Consider the following 24,241-nt stretch of genomic DNA (forward strand, 5'->3'; position numbering starts at 1 on the left):
AGGAAAGGATGTGCTCAGAAGGGTTCAGCACGTCGTCCTAGAAAGCAGGTGGCCCTCCACGCACTAGCCTACTTGGCGAAGTGGTCTTGGTTTTCCAGATGGGAGGACAAGCGGGGCATTCCTCCAGTGTCCACCCTGATCCAGCTTACTCTGGACTACCTCCTTCATTTTAGAGCCCAGGGCCTGGCGCCCTCATCAGTCAAGGTGCACCTGGCGGCCATATCAGCGTTCCATCCGCTGGTGCAGGGCCACATGGTATTCTCCCATGCTATGATTGGCCGGTTCCTTAAGGGTTTGGATCTTCTCTTCCCATATGTTAGGCCCTCAGTCCCACAGTGGGACCTAAACCTGGTATTGGCCCGTCTCATGGGGCCCCCAGTTGAGCTGCTAGCCACATGCTCCTGGAAGGTGGCCTTCCTGGTTGGGATCACATTGGCTAGGCAGGCCCGTATGCGGTGTTTCATAAAAATAAGGTCCAGCTCCACCCACACCCTTCTTTCCTCCCAAAGGTGGTCTCTGCCTATCACATGGGTCAGGACATTTTTCTGCCAGTCCTCTGCCCCAAGCCCCATGCGTCCAGTGAGGAACACCTCTTCCACAAGCTGATTGTGAGATGGGCTCTGGCTTTTTACCTGGAGCAGACTAAACTGTTCAGAAAGTCCTCACAACTGTTCATCGCCTTGGCCGAGCACATGAAAGGTCGGCCGATCTCCACTCCATGGCTCTTCAACTGGATCACCTCATGCATCCGTACCTGTTATGACCTGGTGGGAATCCCTGCACCACCAATTGTGAAGGCGCACTCAACTAGGGTGCAGGCCTCGTCGGCTGCCTTTTTGGCCCATGGCCCCATTCAGGACATTTGTAGGGCTGTCACGTGGTCTTCAGTTCACACGTTCAACTCGCATTATGCGATTGTCTCTCAGACCAGGGAGGACGGCGGGTTCGGCAGGGCCATTCTCCGTACCGAGAGTTTGTGAACTCCTTCCCACCTCCAACAGATATAGCTTGGAATCACCTATGTGGAATACACATGAGTAATCACTCAAAGAAGACAGTTACCTTCTCTGTAACTGGTGTTCTTCAAGATGTGTTGCTCATTTCTATTCCACATCCTGCCCTCCTTCCCCTCTGTCAGAGTTATCTGGCAAGAAGGAACTGAGGGTGTGGGGAGCGTGCAGAGCCCCATATGCTATGCCATGGAGGCACCACTCCAGGGGTCGCTAGGGTTAAAACTTTCGGCAGTGGTTCATGTGGTGAGCACGCACACCTATTGTGGAACAGACATGAGCAACACATCTCAAAGAACTCCAGTTACTGAAAAGGTAACTGTCTTTTTTCCAGTGAGTTTGGTATGTCTTGATTAACAGGAGCCTTTAAAATCCAAAATACATAAATTGAGTTAATTTAGATTGAGGTTAAGCAATATGGACTGCATCAATAAACTCATACTTTGTCCTTTGTTAATTAATGTAGACATTTTTAAGCAGAATACAAATGAATTTCAAAGATATTCTGTGTCTGTCCATTAAATGTCAACTGACAATGAAATACTTCTGTATACATGTATGTTAGCAATCTTAGTCTCTTTTTCTATTTACAGATTTAACAGATGAGCTAGCTTATAAATTGTTTGGTGTTGTAGAAGTACCTCCAACAACAATGGGTCGTTCACTGCCAACAGCAGTCCCAGAATCTCCAAGAGTTCATCCTGCCAGAACACCCAAAACACCTCGTACCCCAAGGTTACAAGATCCCAACAAAACACCAAGATTCTACCCTGTTGTTAAAGAAACAAGATCCATTGATGTAAAGGTAAACAGAAAAACCTTGTGCATAAAGTTTCATCAGGTCAAACTTTTTTATTAACATCATGCAACAGTACTGTTAGTTATCTTCACATCTTTCTGTAACGGGGGTAGAGGGTGGCTTATACTGTTTTAAACAACTTACCTTACTGATGTTTTTTCTGGTTCTGAGAAATGGCATCTTTGAGTTGGGTAAATATTATTAGAAATTCCATAATGAAAAGGCAAAATATCCAAAGACATTGAATTTCTGTTTAAAACTGGTTCTTGGGTTATGATGCTGGAGTTTTATGACTTTATATGACTTCACAATGTGTTATACGCAACATGAAACCTTGAGCTGTAGTTTGGGGAAAATAGCAGCTTACCTGATCACTTGTGATTTTCTAGTTTTCAGAAAGTGACTGCAGTTACATCAGTGAAATACTTTGCAATGTTGCATTTGTTTTCTTAGATTCCAAGAAAAAGAAAAACACGACATAGTACAAACCCTCCGCTAGAATGCCATGTTGGTTGGGTAATGGATTCCAGAGATCACAGGCCAAGAACATCATCTGTGAGGTAGTAATTTTTATCATGGAATAATTTGCTGTGATTTATTCAGTGCATAGAGCCAGTGGAACAGTTATTGGTGAGAAGTATGTGAATATGCAAAACGTATTTACAAATGAAGAGGACTGATGGACAGAAGGAATACAGCAAGAAAGGAAAAAGGGATTGGGGAAAGAAAAGTGAGAAATACAAAAGAATAGCAGGGAAACAGTGAAGAGAGAATACAAGGAGACACATCAGCTGTTAGCCCCTTAATTGGGCCAACAGGAAGCACCTGTTCGGGCACAGGGGAGCTAGACCTACTTCAGTTTTAGGGCCAGCTACCCTGTGACATACCTCTACCCCTTTTTCAGGAAAAACCTGCCTCTTTCACAGGCAGAATTTTTCCCTGAGCTGTGAGGCCACATCTGGACTGCTCTCACCCCTAACCTAAAACAAAAAAGATTCCATATAAACTCATTCATATATACCTGAGTTCCCCAAGTTCTGCACAGTCTTTAATGTCAGTATTATAATTCATATCTTCAAGACCAATCAGTCTGTAGAGACCCTCATCATCTTCTCCAGGGTTTGAAAGTCTCTGCATGCAGTCTCTTATTCTTCCTCAGGCTCACTGACTATCAAGATCAGATGACCTCTTTCCTTGCAAGTGTCCTGATCTTCCACAGTCAGGGCTCTTTCTCTCAGGGCTGGGCTATACTACCACTTAAGTTGATGTAATTTATGTGCTCAGGGGTGTGAAAAAGACATTCCCCTGAACAACGTAAGTTACATCGACCTAAGTGCTGTCCACACTGGTGCTATGTTGGTGGGAAATGCTCTCGCATAGACACAGCTTCTGCGCTCTTGCGAAGGTGGAGTAATTACACCGATGGGAGAGTGTTCTCCCATCAGCATAGTGCGTCTTCACCAGATGTGCTACAGTAGCACAGCTGCATCAGTGTAGCTGCACCGCTGCTGCACTCTAGTGTAGACTTGCCCTCACTGAACTACATGTAGCTCTCATTCTGCGGCCGCCAGTAATTCTGATCTCCAGTCCTCACAATGGGAACCATAAAACAGGTGTCCTATTTCCCTTTCCCCAGAGGACCACTATTTGCACCCTTGGCCTCTCATGTGTTCTGACCTGTCTGGGTCTCCACTGTATCCCACTGAGTTCAAGGCTCTGTCTGGATGCTCACTGTACTTCCTTGAACTCACGGCTCTGCCATCAGCCTCTGTTTCCTGGCCGCCTTGTCTGCCTGAAGCCTGGCTAAAGTTCTGCTTCAGCATTAAGCACTGCTGTTTCCCACTCTCTGCCTAAACCGTAACTGGATTAATTCCTGTTCAGTTCTATCAACTAATCAATCTTCTGCTAGGAGGTACTTATATTCTCTAGCTCTTGTTGCTATCTTTTTAGGTGACCCAGTAAGCTCTGGAGGTGGTCAACGGTTTCCTCTGGGCCCACTCCGCCATCTCTGCTTCAGCGTCTAGCTCCCTCCACTTCTTTCGCAATCGACCCATGATAGGGTTGCCAGGTGTGCAGTTTTCGACCAGAACACCCGGTCGAAAAGGGACCCTGGCGGCTCCGGTTAGCACTGCTGACCAGGCTGCTAAAAGTCGGGCTGGCGGCACAGGTAGGCTCCTTACCCAGCTTCACGTAGCTCCTGGAAGTGGCGACATGTCCTTTAGCCTCCTAGGCATAGGGGTGGGCATGGGGGCTCCGCAGCTCCCATTGGCCAGGAACAGCAGCCAATGGGAGCGGCAGGGGTGGCACCTGTGGGCAGGTGCACTGTGCAGAGCCCCCTTGCCACCCTGCTGTCTAGAAGCCTAAGGGACATGTCACTGCTTCTGGGAGCCGTCTGAGGTAAGCGCCACCTGGAGCCTGCACCCAAACCCTGAGCCTCCCTCTTGCACCCAAACTCCCTCCCGGAACTCTCACCCCTGCACTTCCTCGCACATCCCAACCCTATGCCCCAGCCCAGAGCCCCCTCCCACACTTTGAATCCCTCAGCTCCAGCCCGGAGCCCCTCCTGCACCCCAAAACCTGCATCCCAACTGCCTGCCCCAGCCCGGTGAAAATGAGCAAGTGAGTGATGGTGGGGGAGAGCAAGCGATGGAGTGAGGGGGGATGGAGTGAATGGGGGGTGGGGCCTTGGAAAAGGCGCAGAGGCGGGGTAGGGGTGTTCAGTTTTCTGTGATTAGAAAGTTGGCAACCCTAACTTTTGGTCCTCCCTGTCCTAGGCTGCTGTTCTACTTTCCCTTGCTTTTGGCATATAGATTTGTATTTAATTTTGTGCCATTGGCATCCTGGATTTCTCCCTGTGCACTTTATCTCAAAGTTTGGTGATCTCTTTTTTGTTGGTGTGAATGGGAGGACATGTCTTAGGGCCAATTCAAATGTGATAGTGGCCATTTGGTAACTATGCTATTCTAACAGCTCTCAGGGTAGTTAATGCAAGATGGTTGGAACTTCTTAATGTTAAAAGTGAAAAGATGTGGTGTTTGTGCAATAACACAGTATCCCCAATAATGTCACGGCAAATCTTGTGGCTGAACTTTGTGACTGTGTTCACCCCCACAACTATTTCACATTTGGGGACAATGTATACCTTCAAGTCAGCGCACTGCTATGGGTACCCGCATGACCCTACAGTATGCCAACATTTTTATGGCTGACGCTTCCTCAACTCTCGTCCCCTACTTATGCTACATTGATGACATCTTCATCATCTGGACCCATGGGAAAGAGGCCCTTCAGGAATTCCACCAGGATTTCAACAATTTCCACCCAACCATCAACCTCATCCTGGACCAGTCCACACAAGAGATCCACTTCCTGGACACTACAGTGCAAATAAGCGATGGTCACATATACACCACCCTATACCGGAAACCTACTGACCGCTATACTTACCTACATGCCTCCAGCTTTCATCTAGACCATATCACATGATCCATTGTCTACAGCCAAGCTCTAAGATACAACCGCATTTGCTCCAATCCCTCAGACAGAGACAAACACCTACAGGATCTCTAACAAGGGTTCTTAAAACTTAAAACAGTAGCCATCTGCTGAAGTGAAGAAACAGATTGAGAGAGCCAGAAGGTTTACCCAGAAGTCACCTACTACAGGACAGGCCCAACAAAGAAAGTAACAGAATGCCATTAGCCATCACCTTCAGCCCCCAACTAAAACCTCTTCAGCGCATCATCAAGGATCTACACCCTATCCTGAAGGACGATCCCTCACTCTCACAGACCTTCGGAGACGGGCCAGTTCTCGCTTACAGACAGCCTCCCAACTTGAAGCAAATACTCACCAGCAACTACACACCACACAACAAAAACACTAACCCAGAAACCTATCCCTGCAACAAACCCCGTTGCAAACTCTGTCCATATATCTATTCAGGGGACACCATCATAGGAACTAACCACATCAGCCACACCATCAGGGGCCCATTCACCTGCACATCTACCAATGTGATATTTGCCATCATGTGCCAGCAGTGTCCCTCTGCCATGTACATTGGCCAAACTGGACAGTCTCTATGCAAAAGAATAAATGGACACAAATCAGACGTCAAGAATTGTAACATTCAAAAAGCAGTTGGGGACCACTTCAGTCTCCCTGGACACTCAATAACAGACTTAAAAGTAGCAGTTCTTCAACAAAGAAACTTCAAAAACAAACTCGAACGAGAAACTGCAGAACTGGAATTAATTTGCAGACTGGACACCATCAAATTAGGCCTGAATAAAGACTGAGTGGATGGGTCACTACAAGAACTAAAAACTAATTTCCCCATGCTAATTTCCCCCTACTGTTACCCACACCTTCTTGTCAACTGTTTGAAATGAGCCACTCTGATTACCACTACAAAAGTGATTTTTCGTCCTGTTGATAATAGCTCACTTCAATTTAATTGTCTTGACCCCCCCACACACACACTTGGTAAGGCAGCTCCCATCTTTTCATGTACTGTTACATATATCTTCCTACTGTATTTTCCACTCCATGCATCTGATGAAGTGGGCTTTAGCCCACAATAGCTTATGCCCAGATAAAGTTGTTAGTCTCTAAGGTGCCACAAGTACTCCTCATTGTTTACAAACATTTTTTGTTTCAACAGCAGTTCAAATGCTTCGCCTTCAGAAGGTGCTCCAAAAGCAGGAAGTTATGGGTGTACCCCTCACTCACTTCCCAAGTTCCAGCATCCTTCTCATGAACTTTTAAAGGAAAATGGCTTTACACAACAAGTGTACCACAAATATCGTCGAAGGTGCCTAGTTGGTAAGATGCCAAACATGTTTTCAGAAATTTTACTCTGCAATAATCAGATATTATATGATGCTATTTTTCCTTTGCCTGCTTTTTGTATAGTAAACCAAGTATTCTTAAGAAAAATGTCTATATGATTATTTGGTGCCCACTTTAACTTTGCTTGGAAAGGCATTCCAAATTATCTTTGGGTTTTGTGAGCATGTATATTTTCTGTGTAACTTTTATCATGTAAGCACTTATATGTTGTAAAAGAAAGTAATTTGGGGCAATTTATATACCGTTGTTTGGTTTTCTTGTAAATTCAATGTTAGTTTAGGGGAAAAAACATTTATACATTTTACATCAGTTCTTTGCTGTATTACTGAAATTTTCATGTCAGTGGTTAAATTTTTGTAAAAAAATTTATTAGGCTTTGAGTTTGCTTATTTTTTTTAAGTGACTATTTTGAACAACTGATCTTATAAATAGCAGCTTGACAAGTAATATCTAACTGATTTAAGTGAATTTAGAAACTTCCTTCAAATTCCTTAATAACTAGAATTGTTTTGAACTGCTTTTTGAGGAGAGTTTATATTTACACCATCTGAACTTTTATTGTATATTCGATTAATATAAAATAGTTTTTTTTCCAACAGTTTATATTTGAGATAGTGTATTTATATAGTTAAAATGAGCTGTTTTGTCATTGATTTGTATTATTTTTTTTTTTCTCTAGAGAGAAAACGGTTGGGAATTGGCCAATCCCAGGAAATGAACACACTCTTTCGTTTCTGGTCCTTTTTTCTCAGAGATCACTTCAACAAGAAAATGTACGAGGAATTCAGACAACTTGCTCTAGATGATGCAAAAGAACACTACAGGTATTACATTTATTCTGTAAGTTTTGACTAATTTGGGTTTCTTTCTACCTTTCATTTTAAGAAATGAGGGTCCATGTGTTCAGAATAACTTTAAAGAACTTGAACCTTTTATAGTATCAATTTGAGTCTTTGTAGCATTTTCAAAATTAGTCTTCAAGTTTCTCTAATAACAAACACTGTTTTAGCAAATTTGAAAAGTGTAAACAATCAAATAATAGTAGTGCTGCTATAGATGACATTAGACATACCATGATGTCAAATTCCCAATTATTAATCGTTAGACTCTATGAAACTCAAAATAAATTTTATTCAAATTTGGATATTGTGTGAATTGTAAGCAAGCCTAATTATTTAACCCCTTGATTAATTAAAATTGGTGAAAATTTATTTCTTCTCCTCCAGGAGCACTGGCAACATAATAAAGAAAATTGCCACTGTATGGTTTTAATACCTTTGTTTCCTCCCAGTTCTGAGCTGTTTGTGTGCTGGTGTGATCACCCCTGTATAAATTAGAGTACCCTAAGGGTTTCCTAAGTTATATTGGAAGCCAGTGGCACTAGGGGCTGACATGGGCAACTGGGAATTCGCAGGGTAGAAAAGCCCCACTAATGTCTCCTTTTTTTTTCTGGTCACATGTTCTTTGACAGAAGTATGGAGGACTTGCTATTCTGTCTCTGCACAACAGAAGAATTCTCTTTTATGGGAGTGATTGTCCTGTGGTCATCAACACCTTTGAATTGACATTGCTATGATTCAAAACATATGATGTCTTAATCTGGAAAAGATCAAAAGTTTCTTCATGAAATTCTTTTCATTTCATACTCTAAAAATCATGTGTAATGCCTTGCAAGCCACAAAATCATGGGTAGAAGTAAAACTGTTAAGGGACACCCCTGCATTGGTCATAGATCCGAGCATTCTGTGGGTATAGAAAGGTCTGTCCCCAAGCACACCCTCATTTATGTTCTGTTGTGCTAAACTTACATCATTTTCTATTTTTTTTTTTCAAATGTTCTACTTTCAGTGTACAGTAGGTTAAAGTTTAGGTAGACCAATGACATCCTAAGCCTTGGTAAACTTGGGTCTTTGTCATGGTACAAGTGGAAAGTAATCACTTTTCACATTATTCACTATAGCAGTAGTCCTTTAATGGACCAACATGCCCAAAGCCAAAATTGCCTTAGAGATCTGGCCATTCACCTCATAGCTGTTTGCATGCACTCTTTCCACCCTAAGTCTGAAGTGAGAGGGATAGGAATCTCAAGGTTTTTAGAAGAGGACGGAACAGCTAAGTCTGATCAAAGACTCTTTGAGTTGTCAATACCAATGTCTGATCTAAGTCATACAAATGAAATCCATTAATTTGTCTGTTGTCATTTGATGTTGAATACATCCCCTTGGATGATGAAATCTGTGTAGTCTTTTCCCTGTGGTATCCTCTTTGTTGCTATCATCAGGGCTCAAGAAAAAGTAGACCCCCCCCCCCCCGGTGGATTCCAGGAGCAAAAGAAAAGCAGGTTGAATTTCCTCTCTAAATGCATTATTTCAATCTAGACAGGATTTGGACTCCTCTGGAAAGTGTCATTTTTCTGGTGTGATGATCCCATCTAGATCATGTTTTGCTGGAGATATCCTTTGCACTATCAGTTCTGTCTTTGTTAAAATGGACGTTCGTAGTTTAGGTTGTGGGATACTCATCTGGGCCTGTTGGCGACCCAAGACCTTTGCAGACTGATGGAGGTCATATCGCGCACACAATTTGTGGGCCTGAAAATTGCTCTCTGAATGTTGCTCCTCTGAGAAAATATAAGTTGGGACAGGTTTTCACAGGTAACATAGTGGTAATGAACTGTTAAAATCCCAGAAGAATTTTGTCTTCTGTTTTTATATCAAGAAGCAACAAGTCTTTGGGAATGGTTTCTCAGATAAAAATGACTTCCTCACTGGCGCATCTGACCAGCATTTTAAAAAGAGGAAAAAGTCATACTGCCCAATAAATCACACAATCATAGGCCACCATGAGCAGAAGTTTGGTAGCAAAGTAAATCTTTGAAAGGGTCATCCAGTGATGATGGATCTTTTTGCTATCAGATACAACACCAAAAGTAATTAAACCCTGCTCTTAAATTTGGTGACAGGTGTCTGTGATGTATGGGGAGTTAGATGTAATGTACACCCACCACAATTTCATGTGATTTCCAAGTTCTTCAAAAGATTTGACAGAAGGTACATGCAGTCCTAGAATATTGTATGGAACGTTGCTAGCTCACTTTCAAAGATATAATAGGGCATTAGAATGATAGTATAGTTCCTATTCTTCACTCTCTGAATTCAGAGGATTGTGTTGGGAAATGGGAAGTGCACATCCAGAGCTTATATGTGAAAATCCCCAAAGCTCTATGCTCTCCAAAATCCTATTTGTCTGTCAGACCATGATTTTAAAATGCCAGCAGTATGGAGATACACCCAGCCCTACTTTGTGCTTATGAAATAAAGATGTTTAAGAAGGATGAATTCAAACTGGAACAGGTACAGAGAAGGGCTACTAGGATGATCCGAGGAATGGAAAACCTGTCTTATGAAAGGAGACTGAAAGAGCTTGGCTTGTTTAGCGTAACCAAAAAAAGGCTGAGGGGAGATATGATTGCTCTTTATAAATATATCAGAGGGATAAATATCAGGGAGGGAGAGGAATTATTTAAGCTTAGTACCAGTGTGGACACAAGGACAAATGGATATAAACTGGACACTAGGAAGTTTAGACTTGAAATTAGATGAAGGTTTCTAACTATCAGAGGAGTGAAGTTCTGGAACAGCCTTCCAAGGGGAGTAGTGGGGGCAAAAGATATATCTGGCTTCAAGACTAAGCTTGATAAGTTTATGGAGGGGATGGTATGATAGGATAGTCTAATTTTGGCAATTAATTGATCTTTGATTATTAGCAGGTAAATAGGCCCAGTGGTCTGGGATGGGATGTTAGATGGGGTGGGATATGAGTCACTACAGAGAATTCTTTCCTGGGTGCTGGCTGGTGAGTCTTCCCACATGCTCAGGGTTTAGCTGATCGCCATATTTGGAGTTGGGAAGGAATTTTCCTCTAGGGAAGATTGACAGAGGCCCTGGAGGTTTTTCGCCTTCCTCTGCAGCATGGGGCACAGGTCACTTGCCGGAGAATTCTCTGCAGCTTGAGGTCTTTAAACCATGATTTGAGGACTTCAGTAACTCAGACATAGGTTAGGGGTTTGATACACGAGTGGGTGGGTGAGATTCTGTGGCCTGCGTTGTGCAGGAGGTCAGACTAGTGACCATAATGGTCCCTTCTGACCTTAAGTCTATGAATCTATAAGTACTGTTTCCTAGCTGTCCCTGAGCCTGAATGAGATCAGCTGTTGGATTAAGAACAGCTAACTGAAGCAAAACTGGACAAGTACCGTAGATGATGCTGATGAGGAGAGTGAAATGTTCTGAGGAACTAGTTAATGCCTTACCAATCAGCGAGAGGCTTTCCCATCATCAGATTGGTATGCAGCCTGAGTCTTGCTGATGCTGGTTACCCAAATAGCAGTAGCCAGAATGAACTGCTTTTGCCTACTGTTTTCCTGGATACTCCACCTTACCTTGATTTATGAATTGTTGGCCACAGCAACCTGTACGTTGAAGTCCAGACTCTTCCTGTATCACACTGTATCTGGGAATGAAACTGCAGATGCTGAGGAAACTGCAGTTGTTCCAGAACACAGCAGCCTGCCTACTGAGCAACTCAAAGCTGACAAGAACACATCCATCTGGTGTGTTGGTCACTTCACTGACTGCTCATCAGTCAGTCAGGTTTTAAGGTTCTGGCTTTAAATTACCAAGGCCTGGTGCATGTGCTGTCTTCCTCCCTCTGCCCTGACATAGCTGCAAGGATGATGGAACTCTCCACACTCTCTTTTAAATGGTCTAAAATGACTATAAACCCTACAAGTCCTCAAAACAAAATGCAAAACCCATCTATTTGTCCTTTCCCATAATTAAAATAATAGAAGAAGAAAAACACATCCCTCCTATTCCTGGAAATGGAGAGAGGAGAGAGAGTATGACAAAATAGACTATTAATTTGGTTTTTTATAAAATGAAGTGTTCGGATACTTTGATATTTAGGACAATTTAGTGAGTTAGTGGTTTGTATACTTACAGGATGTTTTGGCTCTGCAGGGAATGCACAATTGCATGATGATAGTTTTTGTGGTATAAACAGTTTCTGGGCTCATTCTTTCCATGTAGCTTAATAGTCGATAGCTCTTTTTATCCATTTGTTCAAACAGCAGTCTTCATATTTTTTGCAGCACTTAGAATTGGTATAATACTGAAAGTAGGATCTGATCATGCTAGTTGTGATTTATCCATGAAAGATTTTTTTTCCCCTGCACATGATAGAGCTTCTTCCAAATCCTTTAATGTAGTATATAATACTACTTCCCCTTTGTAATTGGAAAGTGTTACATCAACACTAATCTTCATAATAAGGTAGGCAGAGTAAGTATTACTCATTTTACTGACTGTGAGGAATATGAGGTAGAGATGCTGCTGCTGCATAGATTTTTTTTTTAAGGCCAGAGGGAACCATTTGGATCATCTAGTCTGACCTCCTGCATAACACGGACCTAGAATTTCACCAAGTGACTTCTGGATCTGGTTCGTAATTTCTGCTTAAGGTAGACCTTATTTAAAATATATACAGATGTATAATAACTTGCCCACGGCTATATAGGGAGTCAGAAAAAGAGGAAAACTTCTTGTTTATTCAGTGGTCAGATTACTAGAAAAACAGAAAAACATTCCAATAATATTTCTCTGGTATAACTTACTCAAAACTGGGATTTTGAGTTTAGATAGATTTATCTGGATTTGGGAGAAGTGAAGATGTACAAAACAGCAGTTCATTGGTTTCAAGGAACTTGTTTAACACACTGTCTTAATTTTTTAGACTTAAGCAAGAAGGCAGAGTCTATTTGTCTTGTACCAGTGACAAGCATATTGTTGAAGTTTAACAAACAATTACACTGTGTTTCAAGGGGGTGTGCCATGGCAGGTTTGAGTGCAAAATCTTGTTGAGAATGTCTCCAAGGAATAAAGAAAATCTGAAGTCCTTGCTTAGCATCTATAGAAGCTCAAGGATTCAAGTGATTGACATGTTAGAAGTGGAGATTATTCCACAAAGCACTTGGTTCAAAGTGGAGGAAAATGTGTAGAGAATGAAGTCAGCGAGCTCTTGGCATCTTCAAAGTATTCTGCACGTTTCCTCAGTGCAAAGTTAAAATATCAATCTATAGGAAAACAAAGCATCAACCTGTCTTCCACAGGGATGCACACACAATTGTGGGAGCTGCGGGACCATCTGAGACTCACTGTCAGTAGTATGTTTTTATAAGAGCAGTTCTTTTATTTGACTCCTTGAATACTTAAAACACTGAGAGAAATTTAGAAGTAAGTAAAAATGGATGGAGGGAAGGAAGGGATCAGATGGGTAGGAAAGAAAGTTAAACCATGGTATTTTTTTTTACTCAAGTGTAAAGGGGAAGGACAGAACATTTACATCCCTTGAGGAAGTGTAATATGCACTTAAATCATTATTCTCTGTTTACAGGTATGGATTGGAATGCTTGTTTAGATTTTACAGCTATGGTTTGGAAAAAAAATTCAGACAAGAGATCTTCAAGGATTTCCAAGAAGAAACAAAAAAAGACTATGAATCTGGTAATTCCCATTTCTTAAGGCTCTCTAAAGATAGGGGGAATTGTGAGAAATTACCTATTTACAGTTAGGTACTTAATACTCCTTTTTTGTAACTTGTAAAACTGTCAATGATCTTTTCTGCTATTAGGTCAGCTTTATGGATTAGAAAAGTTTTGGGCTTATCTGAAATACTCTCAATCGAAAACTCTACCCATTGACCCCAAACTGCAGGAATACCTTTGTAACTTTAAGAGACTGGAGGACTTCAGAGTTGATGTAAGTTTGTAAGCTCTGTTAACAAAGCATTCAGTGTACTATTGCTAAAGGAACACTATCAGGTTAATTTAGGTTTTGTAAAACCAAGATTCTGCAAATCCTAAAAACTGATATGTTTTCGTGGGTTTTTTTTTTTAAACAACATTTAAATAAAATACTTTTGTTTAGATTTGTTAATTTGTAATGTTTGCAGCATGGTACAAGAAGCCAGAATGTGAAACTAAACAAAATTGAAACGGATTAATCCATTTTCACTGTCTAGGATGAGTGAAATGCCAATGCTAAATAGAACTAATGGGAAAAATAGATTTAGAAAATCATCAATTTAATAAACTTCAGCTAATAAGTAAGGACATTTTTGTTTTTAATTACCTGACCGTGTACCTGTAATTAGTGCTCTTAGTGTAGGTAATCTCTCAACAGCTAGTTATAAGAATGCAGCAAGTCAATAATGTCCAGTGAGCAGTTGTTACTGAACTGCACTGACAGCCATCACACTTACTATTTACTGTCTGCTGACTTTAATTGCTGTTTGTGAGTCTGTCTCCTGGTATAAAGGAAAACTGTGCTTTTTCATGTAATGTTAATTTTCCATAAATGGCTGGGCATTAAGACTGTGATGTTGGGTAGCCAATTAATGTTCCTTTAGGTGCCTCCCAACTCAGTGACTTTGGGGCAGGTGATGGTGCTCAGTGCACAGCATGGGGATCTTATGTACCACCAGAGCATTAGTGTGTGACAGTTTTGTTTAATTCATGTTTCTCTTAACTGTTACCACATATTTTGTTGTGGGTTATTCTTTTCATGCTTGACTTTTTTTTTTTTAATGCCAGGATGGAGTCAAATACCTATCTTGAAATTCAATTAGACTATATAATCTTTGGGGGCATGGACATTGTCTATTCAAAAAAATAAATAAAAACTAGAACACTACTGAGTTTATAATTGTTAAAGATTTTTCATAACAATAGCACTGTTTTAGTGGGTTAGTCTTCCTACCTTTTAAACATGTCATTCTAGTTGGATCTTCCACTACGAAAGTAAAAGTAGTAATAGCCATACTTGTAGAAAAAATACTAAACTGGTTAAATTTAATATTTTCAGCCTCCTCTTAGTGAAATATCTGGGAGAAAAAGACCTTCAGCTTCAGTAGGTGAGGAGAGTGGTTGTCATAGACATCAGCCTACATCCTCTTCTAAGACTCTAATTGCTGCTGAAACCACAGCTGACAATCAGTTTCAGATCCTAGTAAACTTTCACGATGGGAATACTGCGCAGGAATCAATTGACAAGTTAGGCCAGAACAGCGTTGCCACAAAATCAACTGAAGGTGACATATCTGAAAAATAGACTTAAGACAAGTTAGTGCTCTTGAGGTCAACTTTTACATCAATATTTTAGTTCAGAAATTTTCAGGGGGAACTGTTCGAATGCTTGATTAAAAACAAATGTATGGGAAGACAAAGGATTGCATTTTCTTTCACAAGAAAGTTAAAAATGTTTCCCATGGTTGGGGGTGGCTGGTTCTGAGATCAAAGGATTTCTAGGAAAATGTCTATGGTTTCAGTATTGCTTTACTTGAGCTATTGTTTACAAAAATGGCATTCCTGTACTATATGCAAAAAATATTTTGGGGATGCCTTACATTTTAGCTCATACTTCTTAAAGAAGATACAATATATCCATGTTACTTACTGAGCTTTCTTCACCTAATTTCCCCATTATGAATTATTAATTGTATGTATCAAAGCCAAAAAGAGAGTGTATATTTTTTTAAATTACAGAAAGGATCTAAGTTTGTAGGCTCCTTCTTACATATATAACTATAAAAATATTTGCTTTTTTTGTAAATAGTAAAAGCACATTTAAGGATGTGAAACTGTAAGGAACTGTGTGCGCTTCTGGATTCTATTTAATTATTTTGCTTTATTTTTTATTTCAGGATCTCCATAGTTAGTGTTTTGTTAGGTGTGGAGTTTTCTAAGTGGACATCAGCCGATTTAGTTTTAAGGAAGTGTTCAACACTTGTTTTTATATGAATGTGAGCAAAAGTAAAGTAGAAGGGTAAAGTGGGTATGTTGATATATATACTGTCCTAAATTCACTAAATATCTGCAGTTTTTGCAGGTTCATAAAATAGCAAATAACATTCAAATCATCCTCAGTTTCATAGAGGTTCTTGTTTTTTCATTTCTCTCTATTTCATGGTTATAAAGTGTGCTACAAAGAGGTATAGCAGATCGATTTTTTTTTAAGATTTTATTTGAATTTCAACTCAAATATTTAGTTTTACTTTTGAGACAAATTTAAAAATTAAAGCAGTCATTCTAAATTTGTTTTTATATTTTAGAATGTATGTGAATGAAGTTATAATTTAAAATTCTGCTAGGTATAAGACTAAATGAGATTTCAACAAAGCAGTCAAGACATTAGTTTCATTAAATGTTAACAGTTCAAATAAACATTCATTTCTAGTGTTGGAACATGAGTAAAATCACGAGTTTTATCACCCGTAATTACTTATTAACTTCATTTATTTTGATTTAGAAAATTTAGTATAACTGAGGAAATGACTTCTTTCTAAGGTAGGTGGGAAGATAGGAATGAGTTCATTTTTGCTTTACTTGTTAACTGCCAAACAGCCTTCAGTTAACTTTATAACTAGAAGTAATGTCTAACATCGATGCCTTAATACTGGGAGGTGTCCTAAACGACTCAACATCGAAAGAATGATTTTTAAACTTGTAGTGGATTTTAGAAGTTGATGTAACTTCAAGTCCATTAAAATTTTCAGTCATGTTACCTTGTGAATCTGAATAGAACAATTATGAACACACATGCACTTGTAAATGAGTATATAGCAGTGGCCTTCCTAGTAGTTAGAGTAATTTCAATACACAATTGAACCTTTTAGAAGTTTCAATTCAAAGGAAAATAGGAACTAGCATAATAGGAATTGATGCAAATGAACATTTTAAATAGCATCTTTTCAACGTACTAGTTATACATCTCAGAGCTGTTTGATCCATGCCTCTTTCTATCCATGAAAATGATGCAAATGTAAATTTGGATTGAAACTGTATATACAAGTAATAGACTTTGAATATTTACTTTCACTTTTTCATTGAATGAAATGTGTGCATATTTAGCATTCAGTGTGTGTAATTTGTGGTATATCTTTGCAAATTTTATAAAAATATCGAAAAACCCCAATTGTGTTGTTTGTGATCTGTAAAATTATACATGAAAACATTGTTTAAAGCTGAGCTTGTAGACTTGTATGAACTTTACTTTTATAGGTGAGTGAAGGTATTTGTTATGGAATTTAATCTCGTTAAAATTAGGAATGGCTTGACTCTCCAATTCATAACCAGTTTTCTGCAATTTTAATAGAATCATTTTCATATAATCCTGTTCTTTGTTTTAAACCAAGAGGCAGGTAAAAAATGCTAAACATAGCCCTAAGCAAAAGACAGTAATCTTCTTTGATATGGATTCGCTTATTTTTCCCTCAAAAACAAATACAACTCCTTCCTGCAACCATCTGTAACCGCAGCGCCATGTCTCTCCCCATAATTCCTTCTGAGTATCCAGTATCTTATTAAATATCCAGCATATACAGAGTCACCAGTACTAGATAATACCCAAAATTGGAAATAATTTAGTTTAAAAGTATTGCATATATATTGGTGGAATTCCATGATTTAAAGTTACTTTTCCCTGGAGAACTGGAGGAAATGTGTGAATGGTAAGAAAGTAATATTGCACAAGTAGCAAGCAACACATGATCTTTTGATAATCAGTAATGTGTACATCTACTTTTCTTGAGGTGGAAGATGTAGCTTACTGTCTTCAACATGAGATTGACTGACTGTACCTTGGAGTATGGTATGTTTATAAAATTCCTAAAAATGTAGGAATCCAAATAGTTAAATTGTTTAGACAAATGAGCCATGTGTCTTTACAAATCCCCTTTGTAAATAATCTTAAAATTTAGTATACATACCTGGGATCTTCCAGCTCTTAGAATATTGTGAGTTGAATGAATCATATGTAATTGATGAAAAGCCCAAACTCTGCCTCTTCATTTGAAAGAACAGTTTCTCAAACTAATTCAACAGCAATCTGCCTTTCAGCCTAGATGTTATCTTTTGGCTCATGCTGCTTCTTGGGGCTTAATGCTGTAATTAAACCAGTCCAAAATGTCTACTTAACTCAATTTGCGGCACTTCTTTTCAAAAAACTATTCCTGCTTGATTCTGTGCACTGAGTGGAAGCCTTTGAAGTTGTTGCAGCTCTGATGTACAAGATCAATAACTTAAAAATCCAGTTTACTATTCAATATTTATCTACTGACATAAATTTCACTAGTGCTGTACAGAACTAATTCACAGTCACTGCCCAGAGGCCTTTCATTTATATTAGACAAGTGCAGGAAATGATATCACACAGTAGGGATACAAGAGAGAACAAATAAGAAAACAGGAGGGGGGCAATCATATCTGAATGTTTTTTAAAAAAAATTGTGAATATGGCAACGGTAAAATAGATGTGCAAAATCAGGCAAAGGGGAGCAGGTTTTTAAAGGGTGGATTTTAAAGCCCCTGAATGCATCAACTGGAGTCTTGAGTAGGAGAAGGGGCTATTTTACCTCTGTATTTGGCACTGGTGCTGCCACTGCTGAAATACTGTATCTAGTTCTGATGTCCACAACTCAGGAAGGATATTGGTAAATTGGAGCGGATTCAGAGAGAAAAGCCATGAAAATGATGTAAGGATTAAAAAACATGCCTTAGTGATAGACTGAAAGAGCTCAATCTGTTTAGCTTAACAAAGAGGTTAAGAGGTGACTTGATTTCAGTCTAAGTACCTACAAATATTTAATGGGCTCTTCAGTCAAGCAAAGAAAGGTGTAATATGTTCCAGTGTGGCTGGAAGTTGAAGCTAGATACATTCAGACTTGGAAGTAAGGTGTAAATTACAAACAGTGAGAGTAATTAACTATTGGAACAATTTACCAAGGATTGTGTTGGATTCTCCATCACTGGCAATTTTAAAATCAAGATTGGATGTTTTTCTAAAAGATGCTCTAGGAAATTAAATAGGGGAAGTTCTACAGCCTGTTATACAGGTCAGATTAGTTCATTACAATGGTCTCTTCTGTCCTAGGACACTCTATGAAGAGGAAAAGGAGGTTATTCCAGTCAAAAGGCAGTTTGAAAAGAGCACCAGGATTCAAGTGGGAGGGGATAAAGGAGTATCTAAGCAAGAAGAGTGACTACAAGTCCTGAAGTGGGAAGTTTCTTAGAGATGTGCAAGCATAGTGTTGGAACAGCACTTTGAAAATGAGGATGAAGAATTCAAACTTTATGTGGAGAAACAAGGGTTTTGAGGAAGGGGGAAAACTAGAACTCTTTTAGCATCTAGTACAATTGTAGATACATTTGTTTTTCCTTTTGTTGTTACTCGGATTACTTTGACCTGCATCAGTTTCAAGGATCCCATTCCCTGCATAGAATGGAGCTGCAATGGCACATTGAATAGAATGAGTTGGATAAGCAGTTAAAATGTGGGCAGTCTATAATCAAATGATGGATGCATGGAGTGTACAAGGGCTATTAACTAAATAGTGATTGAATTAATTCAAATGTGTACCCTGGGCCCAAATTCACAGCTGGGGAAAAGAAAACTTTATTCAAGTCATTTAGTCCAGCAGTTAATTTGGCCCATCATGGAGAAACTTGTTCTGAAACTTGTTAGAAAACTCAAATCAGCTCATTCCAGTGCCTGCATGAATATTGTTCAGAAGGCATGTAAAACATTTTGGGATGGGAAAGAGACCGTAGCATTGCTATTTGATAAACAAAGGAGACTAACGTTCTGTTCTGCACAGAGTAAATCTGCAAATCAACCCTCAAGTGTTGTCTTTAAATCTTAATTTGCCCATGTGCTTTGGGCCAGAAATTTTCAGCTGCAATGCCTGTTCGGTCCATACACCCTAACTATTCTCAGGCCCCATACGAAGGGCATAAAGGGCTACAACAGATGAACCATCCCCAGTTCTTTTTCAACCATCTGTGCCTGAGACAGAGCATTCAGTAGTGCTCACTTGCTTTGCTAGCTATCGGTTTTAGTTTATTTAATCTTTACTTTAATCTCTAGTAATCCTAACAGACTAGTTTAACAGTTTTATTTTTAATAGGTTTAGTTTAGTTAAAGGGGGCAAAAGTTTTGGGAGGCTTTTAGCCTCCCTCCTTTCCAGGGGAACTCTCCTTTACTGAAGACCTTTTTTCCTTGTGGTATGCCTAAATTCCCAGGATTTAAGCATTGCCTCAGTTGGTAGGAGTCCATCCCAGTTAGTGATGGCCACTTGCACCATATCCACTGTTCAGAGGATACTCATGTGCTTTCGAAGTGCAAGATTTGCTCAGGATTCAAGAGTCATTACAGGACAGACAGGGACATATGGAGCAATCCCTCCAACTTGCATTAGATCCAAGCCCAGATACCCCACTGTGTATCGGTTTAAGTGACCACAACACACTATTTCTGCAGCTCGATCGCCTTCCTGACTATTGTGCAAGAGATTTGTGAGTGATAGTATCAAATCTTCTGCTAAAAGGCACGCCAAACCAGCTCAGGAAGGACTTGGCCACAAGTAACTTGCGATATGGGAGAACTTGCTCCTCACAAACAGTACTGCTGATGCTCCAAGTCATCTCAGTATTGAAGGTTCATTCACATCTAAATCCTGTGGACACTATTGATACTGTACTGAGGAAACATATATCACTGGCACCTCCACTTCTTCAGAGAGTCCGAAGTACCCAGATCTACCAGTCAATCTGTACCAACACACACTCTATTATTCTCAGTACCACAGGCTTCTGCTGCAGACACTCATCGGGTTTCTGCGTAGATCTGCCCAGTACTGCAGGAATTCAGATTCATGGTACTGTAGCCTATTTCATCCCCAGTACCAACTGGTTCCCTGGTACCTATGCGAGCTGTCAGATAATCTGCTCCTCCACCTTTGTCTATGCCTGCCCCCTTTTCTGGATTGTGGAGACAACAGTTCTTCTCATTCAAAATATTCTATCCAAGGTTCTTTTGATCATCTACCTCAGCCTGACTTTCCTGGAGCTCTCTCCTCAAGGGACACTTCAAGACATAACGATAGTAACACTCACAGCTATCATACCATCTCTAGATCCTAGGGATTAGTTCACAACCCTTAAGCTACAAGATACATATTTTCATATTGTGATCCATCCTTCTCACAAGAGGTTTCTGTCATCAGTCAAAAGCACTTTCAGTATTGAGTGCTTTCCTTCAGGCTCTCTACTGCCCCTGGGATGTTTGCAAAGGTTATGGCAGTTGTCCCTACTTCATCGCTGGGAAGTCAGTCTTCCCTTACCTCAATGATTGACTGCTTAAAGGATGCTCTTGCATTGAGGTCCAAGTTGCCATCAAGAGAGCTTCAGCCCTGTTCACCGTGCTAGGACTTCAATTCAAAATTGAGAAGTCCTCTCTTATCTGCTCAGCAAATACAACATCTAGATCTTACCTACCGGAAGACAGATTTCTTATTCTGACACATTTGATTACTCATGTCCCATTGAGCCTTGCCAGCTCCTCAAGTCACATGGTGGCATCAGTCTTCATCATGCTACATGCCCACTTGCTCTTCTGCTGTTTCCAGGCTTGGCTCAGGACATTTATACCCCAACAGACACAGTTTGAAAGTTGCTCTGCGTTCCTCAGCATGTGCTAGTCTCTCTCACCTGGTAGAAAAATCCACAGATCTGCAAAGGGATCCCCTTCACCTATCCATTCCCTGTCATCCCATAGTTTCAGATTCCTCCCTTCTAGGATGGTGAGCTCCCCTACAGGACCATACTGTTGAGGGCAGATGGTCTGCCCACAATCTACTCTTCATATCAACCTTCTGATGCTCATGGCAATCCGATACACTTGCTTCTAGATTATTATAGGGCTATCTAACCTGTTTCCAAATATCAAAGAACTCACCCTGACCTGGGATTTGAACTTAATTGTCACTTCTCTGATGAAGCCTCCCTTTGAAACTCTGGCTGTCTCTTCACTTTTACACCTATCCCTGAAAACCACTTTTTGTGGCTATATCATCTCTGGTTTGAGAGCTGGTAAGTTAAATACTTTGAGAGCTAATCACCACCCTCGATGCTCTTTTCTTTAAAGACAAGGTATTCCTCTGCCCAGATCCTGGGTTCTTACCTAACATCACATCAGATTTTCATATCAGACTATTTATCTTCTGGGGTTTCACCCTCAACCTCATCAGTCTAAGGAGGATGCAGTCCTTCACACCTTGGATATTTGGAGGACTTTAGCCTTCTGTTTGAACAGGACTAGAGCTATTTGATTTTTTTTTCTGTTGTGGACATGATTAAAGGTACACCTGTGTCCAGAGTCTAAATGGGTTTCCAGTTGTATTCTGTCCTAAAAAGTTGCTAGTGTCCTACAGCCTGTGAGTGAAAACTGTTACTAACCTTTCTGTAGCTGTTGCTCTTCAAGATGTATTGCACGTGTCAATTCCAATGTAGGTGTGTGTGCACCCTGAGCACAGTTGGTGGAATTTTTCCCGGAGTGGCATCTGTCAGGTCAGCTCCAGCGCTGTCTGGTGCCATATGCTCATAGTGCTGGTATAAACAGCCTTGCCAACCCTGCGCCCCCTCAGTCACATGAATGTGCTTATGTGTAGGCATCAGGTTAAATAGCAAGAGATGCAGTTGCACTGCACATGGCAAGAGTGGTAGCTGTACTGTATGCAAGAGACTAGCTGAACTGTTTTTGCCAGTGTGCAGGGTTAGACAATACTGATACACCCTACAGCATCCATTCCTGGAGCCAAATTCACAAGCACTGGTGCAAGAAATCACAGGGTTTTCCACATGATACAGTAATGGGCTCTACTGGGGTGTGATTTCTAAAGTCTAACAGACTCCACTAATTGGTCTTATTAAACATTAGTTATGCAGGGTCTATATGGACCAATTAATGTGCAGCATGTAGGTATTCTTTAGAAATCATACCCCTATAGAGCACATTACCCCCACCATGTAGAGAAGCCTCTACTGTAGACCCCCCTGGCATAGGCAGACATCCTGTGTAAAAGACGGTTACTCACCTTTGTAACTGTTGTTCTTCGAGATGTGTTGCTCATATCCATTCCAGTTAGCCTCAACCCCTGGCACCGCCAGTGCAGGTATTACACTCCAGAGGCAAGCCAGCCATACTGAGGCCTCCTTCAGTCGGCTCGGCAGACCGGCACCGATCATGATCCAGGTCCTGGCGCCGTTGGGTCTCACTGATGATCGCGGTCCTGACGCCGCTCGCAGTCCTGGCACCGCTCGCCCATTCGGTACCGGTCGTATTCGCGGCATAGATCGACATCTCGACCTCCAGCCTGGTACTCTTGGTACTGCTCCAGCTCCCTGCGCCGTGACTTTTGCAGCCGTTCCCGCCACAGACCTTAGAGATCCAGGTCGACCTCCTGGGGGTTGCTAGGGTAAAAATCTTCCGATGAACGTGCACACGGCGCATGCACACCTAACAGGAATGGATATGAGCAACACATCTCGAAGAACAACAGGTGAGTAACCGTCTTTTCACATGAATCAGGTAGAAATATTAATGTTAGACAACCTTTCAAAAATAAATATGTTTCTACCATTGACAAAACAGAGAGCCGAAGCTTCATCCTAACTTGGCACAAACACCATGAAGACCCTGGTATGAGCCCCTTTGTCTCACCGTTGGTGAGCTCCTCGGCACCGGGGATCAGTACCTGGAGTCATACCGGTGCCAAGAGCAAGACCAGGACCTGCAACCAGCGCGGTGCCGGGAGGTCGACCTGGATCTTGAAGGTCTGCGGCAGGAACGGCTGCGAGAGTCGCTGTGCCGAGAGCTGGAGCAGTACTGGGCCGGAGGTTGAGATGTCGATCTATGCCATGAGGGCGAGCGGTGCCAGGACAGCAATCGTTGGTGAGACCGCGAACGGCGCCGGGACCTGGATCGTGATCGGTGCCGGTCTGCCAAGCTGACTGAAGGAGGCCTCATTATGGCTGGCCTGCCTCTGGAGTGTAATACCCGCACCGGCGGTGCCGGGGGTTGAGGCTAACTGGAATGGATATGAGCAAGCACTTAAAGAAGAACAATTACAAGTTGTCTCTCCTGTTTCCATTCTCTGTGGGGTGATGTGGCTTGATTCATTAGTATGTGCAAAATGAAATGCTGTAAGTGAAACCATACAAACCATTCTATTGTATCCTCTTGTACACCACCAACTAACTTTATTTAGATGAAACTTTTTTGGCATGACAAACTGTACAAGCATTGCCAAAGTATTTAAAAAAAAATTGAGGTACCTGTCAGAGGATGTCTGATTCACCTAGTATTAAGTTACATACTTTGAGCCTACCCAATCTTGTTCCTCTAGGTACAAGTTAATTAAAACCATTTCTGGTGGTTCTCATTCATGTAAGGTAACAACACAGTCTTTATACAGTCAATTATAGACCAATATTTTTGGTGTTTAGTGCCTAAAGCAATGATTAAGGGGTTTCCTATAATGTAAATATGGATTTATTGACTAATTTAAATAAGATGTTTAACAGTGCTAACGTACTTTATGACAAGTCTAGAGCTCTAGTTAAGTGAAAGAGAAAAATCAGAGCCATGAAAGTTACTGTAATACAACTGGTGTTTAAGTCAAACTA

At 40.8% G+C, this 24,241-nt stretch overlaps 1 protein-coding gene across 7 annotated transcripts in view; it reads left to right on the forward strand.

Annotated features, from left to right (window-relative positions):
* LARP1B (La ribonucleoprotein 1B) overlaps nucleotides 1-24,241 on the forward strand; it is a 115,446-nt gene that overhangs the window by 90,182 nt on the left and 1,023 nt on the right. Inside the window, exons 13-21 of one of the 7 annotated variants that reach the window (XM_045018055.1) lie at nucleotides 1,604-1,815; nucleotides 2,263-2,369; nucleotides 6,476-6,636; nucleotides 7,343-7,487; nucleotides 13,117-13,226; nucleotides 13,354-13,481; nucleotides 14,586-14,811; nucleotides 17,311-17,369; nucleotides 18,651-18,761. In XM_045018055.1, coding sequence (XP_044873990.1) covers nucleotides 1,604-1,815; nucleotides 2,263-2,369; nucleotides 6,476-6,636; nucleotides 7,343-7,487; nucleotides 13,117-13,226; nucleotides 13,354-13,481; nucleotides 14,586-14,811; nucleotides 17,311-17,342 — 1,121 coding nt within the window. In that variant the 3' untranslated portion in view covers nucleotides 17,343-17,369; nucleotides 18,651-18,761. Of the gene's footprint in view, nucleotides 1-1,603; nucleotides 1,816-2,262; nucleotides 2,370-6,475; nucleotides 6,637-7,342; nucleotides 7,488-8,134; nucleotides 8,334-13,116; nucleotides 13,227-13,353; nucleotides 13,482-14,585; nucleotides 16,683-17,310; nucleotides 17,370-18,650; nucleotides 19,061-24,241 lie in introns of those variants that run through there. The other 6 variants (XM_045018054.1, XM_045018053.1, XM_045018056.1 and 3 more) reach the window with 6 other exon arrangements.

The sequence above is a fragment of the Mauremys mutica genome, chromosome 5 (genome assembly GCF_020497125.1).
Source record: "Mauremys mutica isolate MM-2020 ecotype Southern chromosome 5, ASM2049712v1, whole genome shotgun sequence".
In the NCBI taxonomy this organism is placed as follows: domain Eukaryota; kingdom Metazoa; phylum Chordata; order Testudines; family Geoemydidae; genus Mauremys; species Mauremys mutica.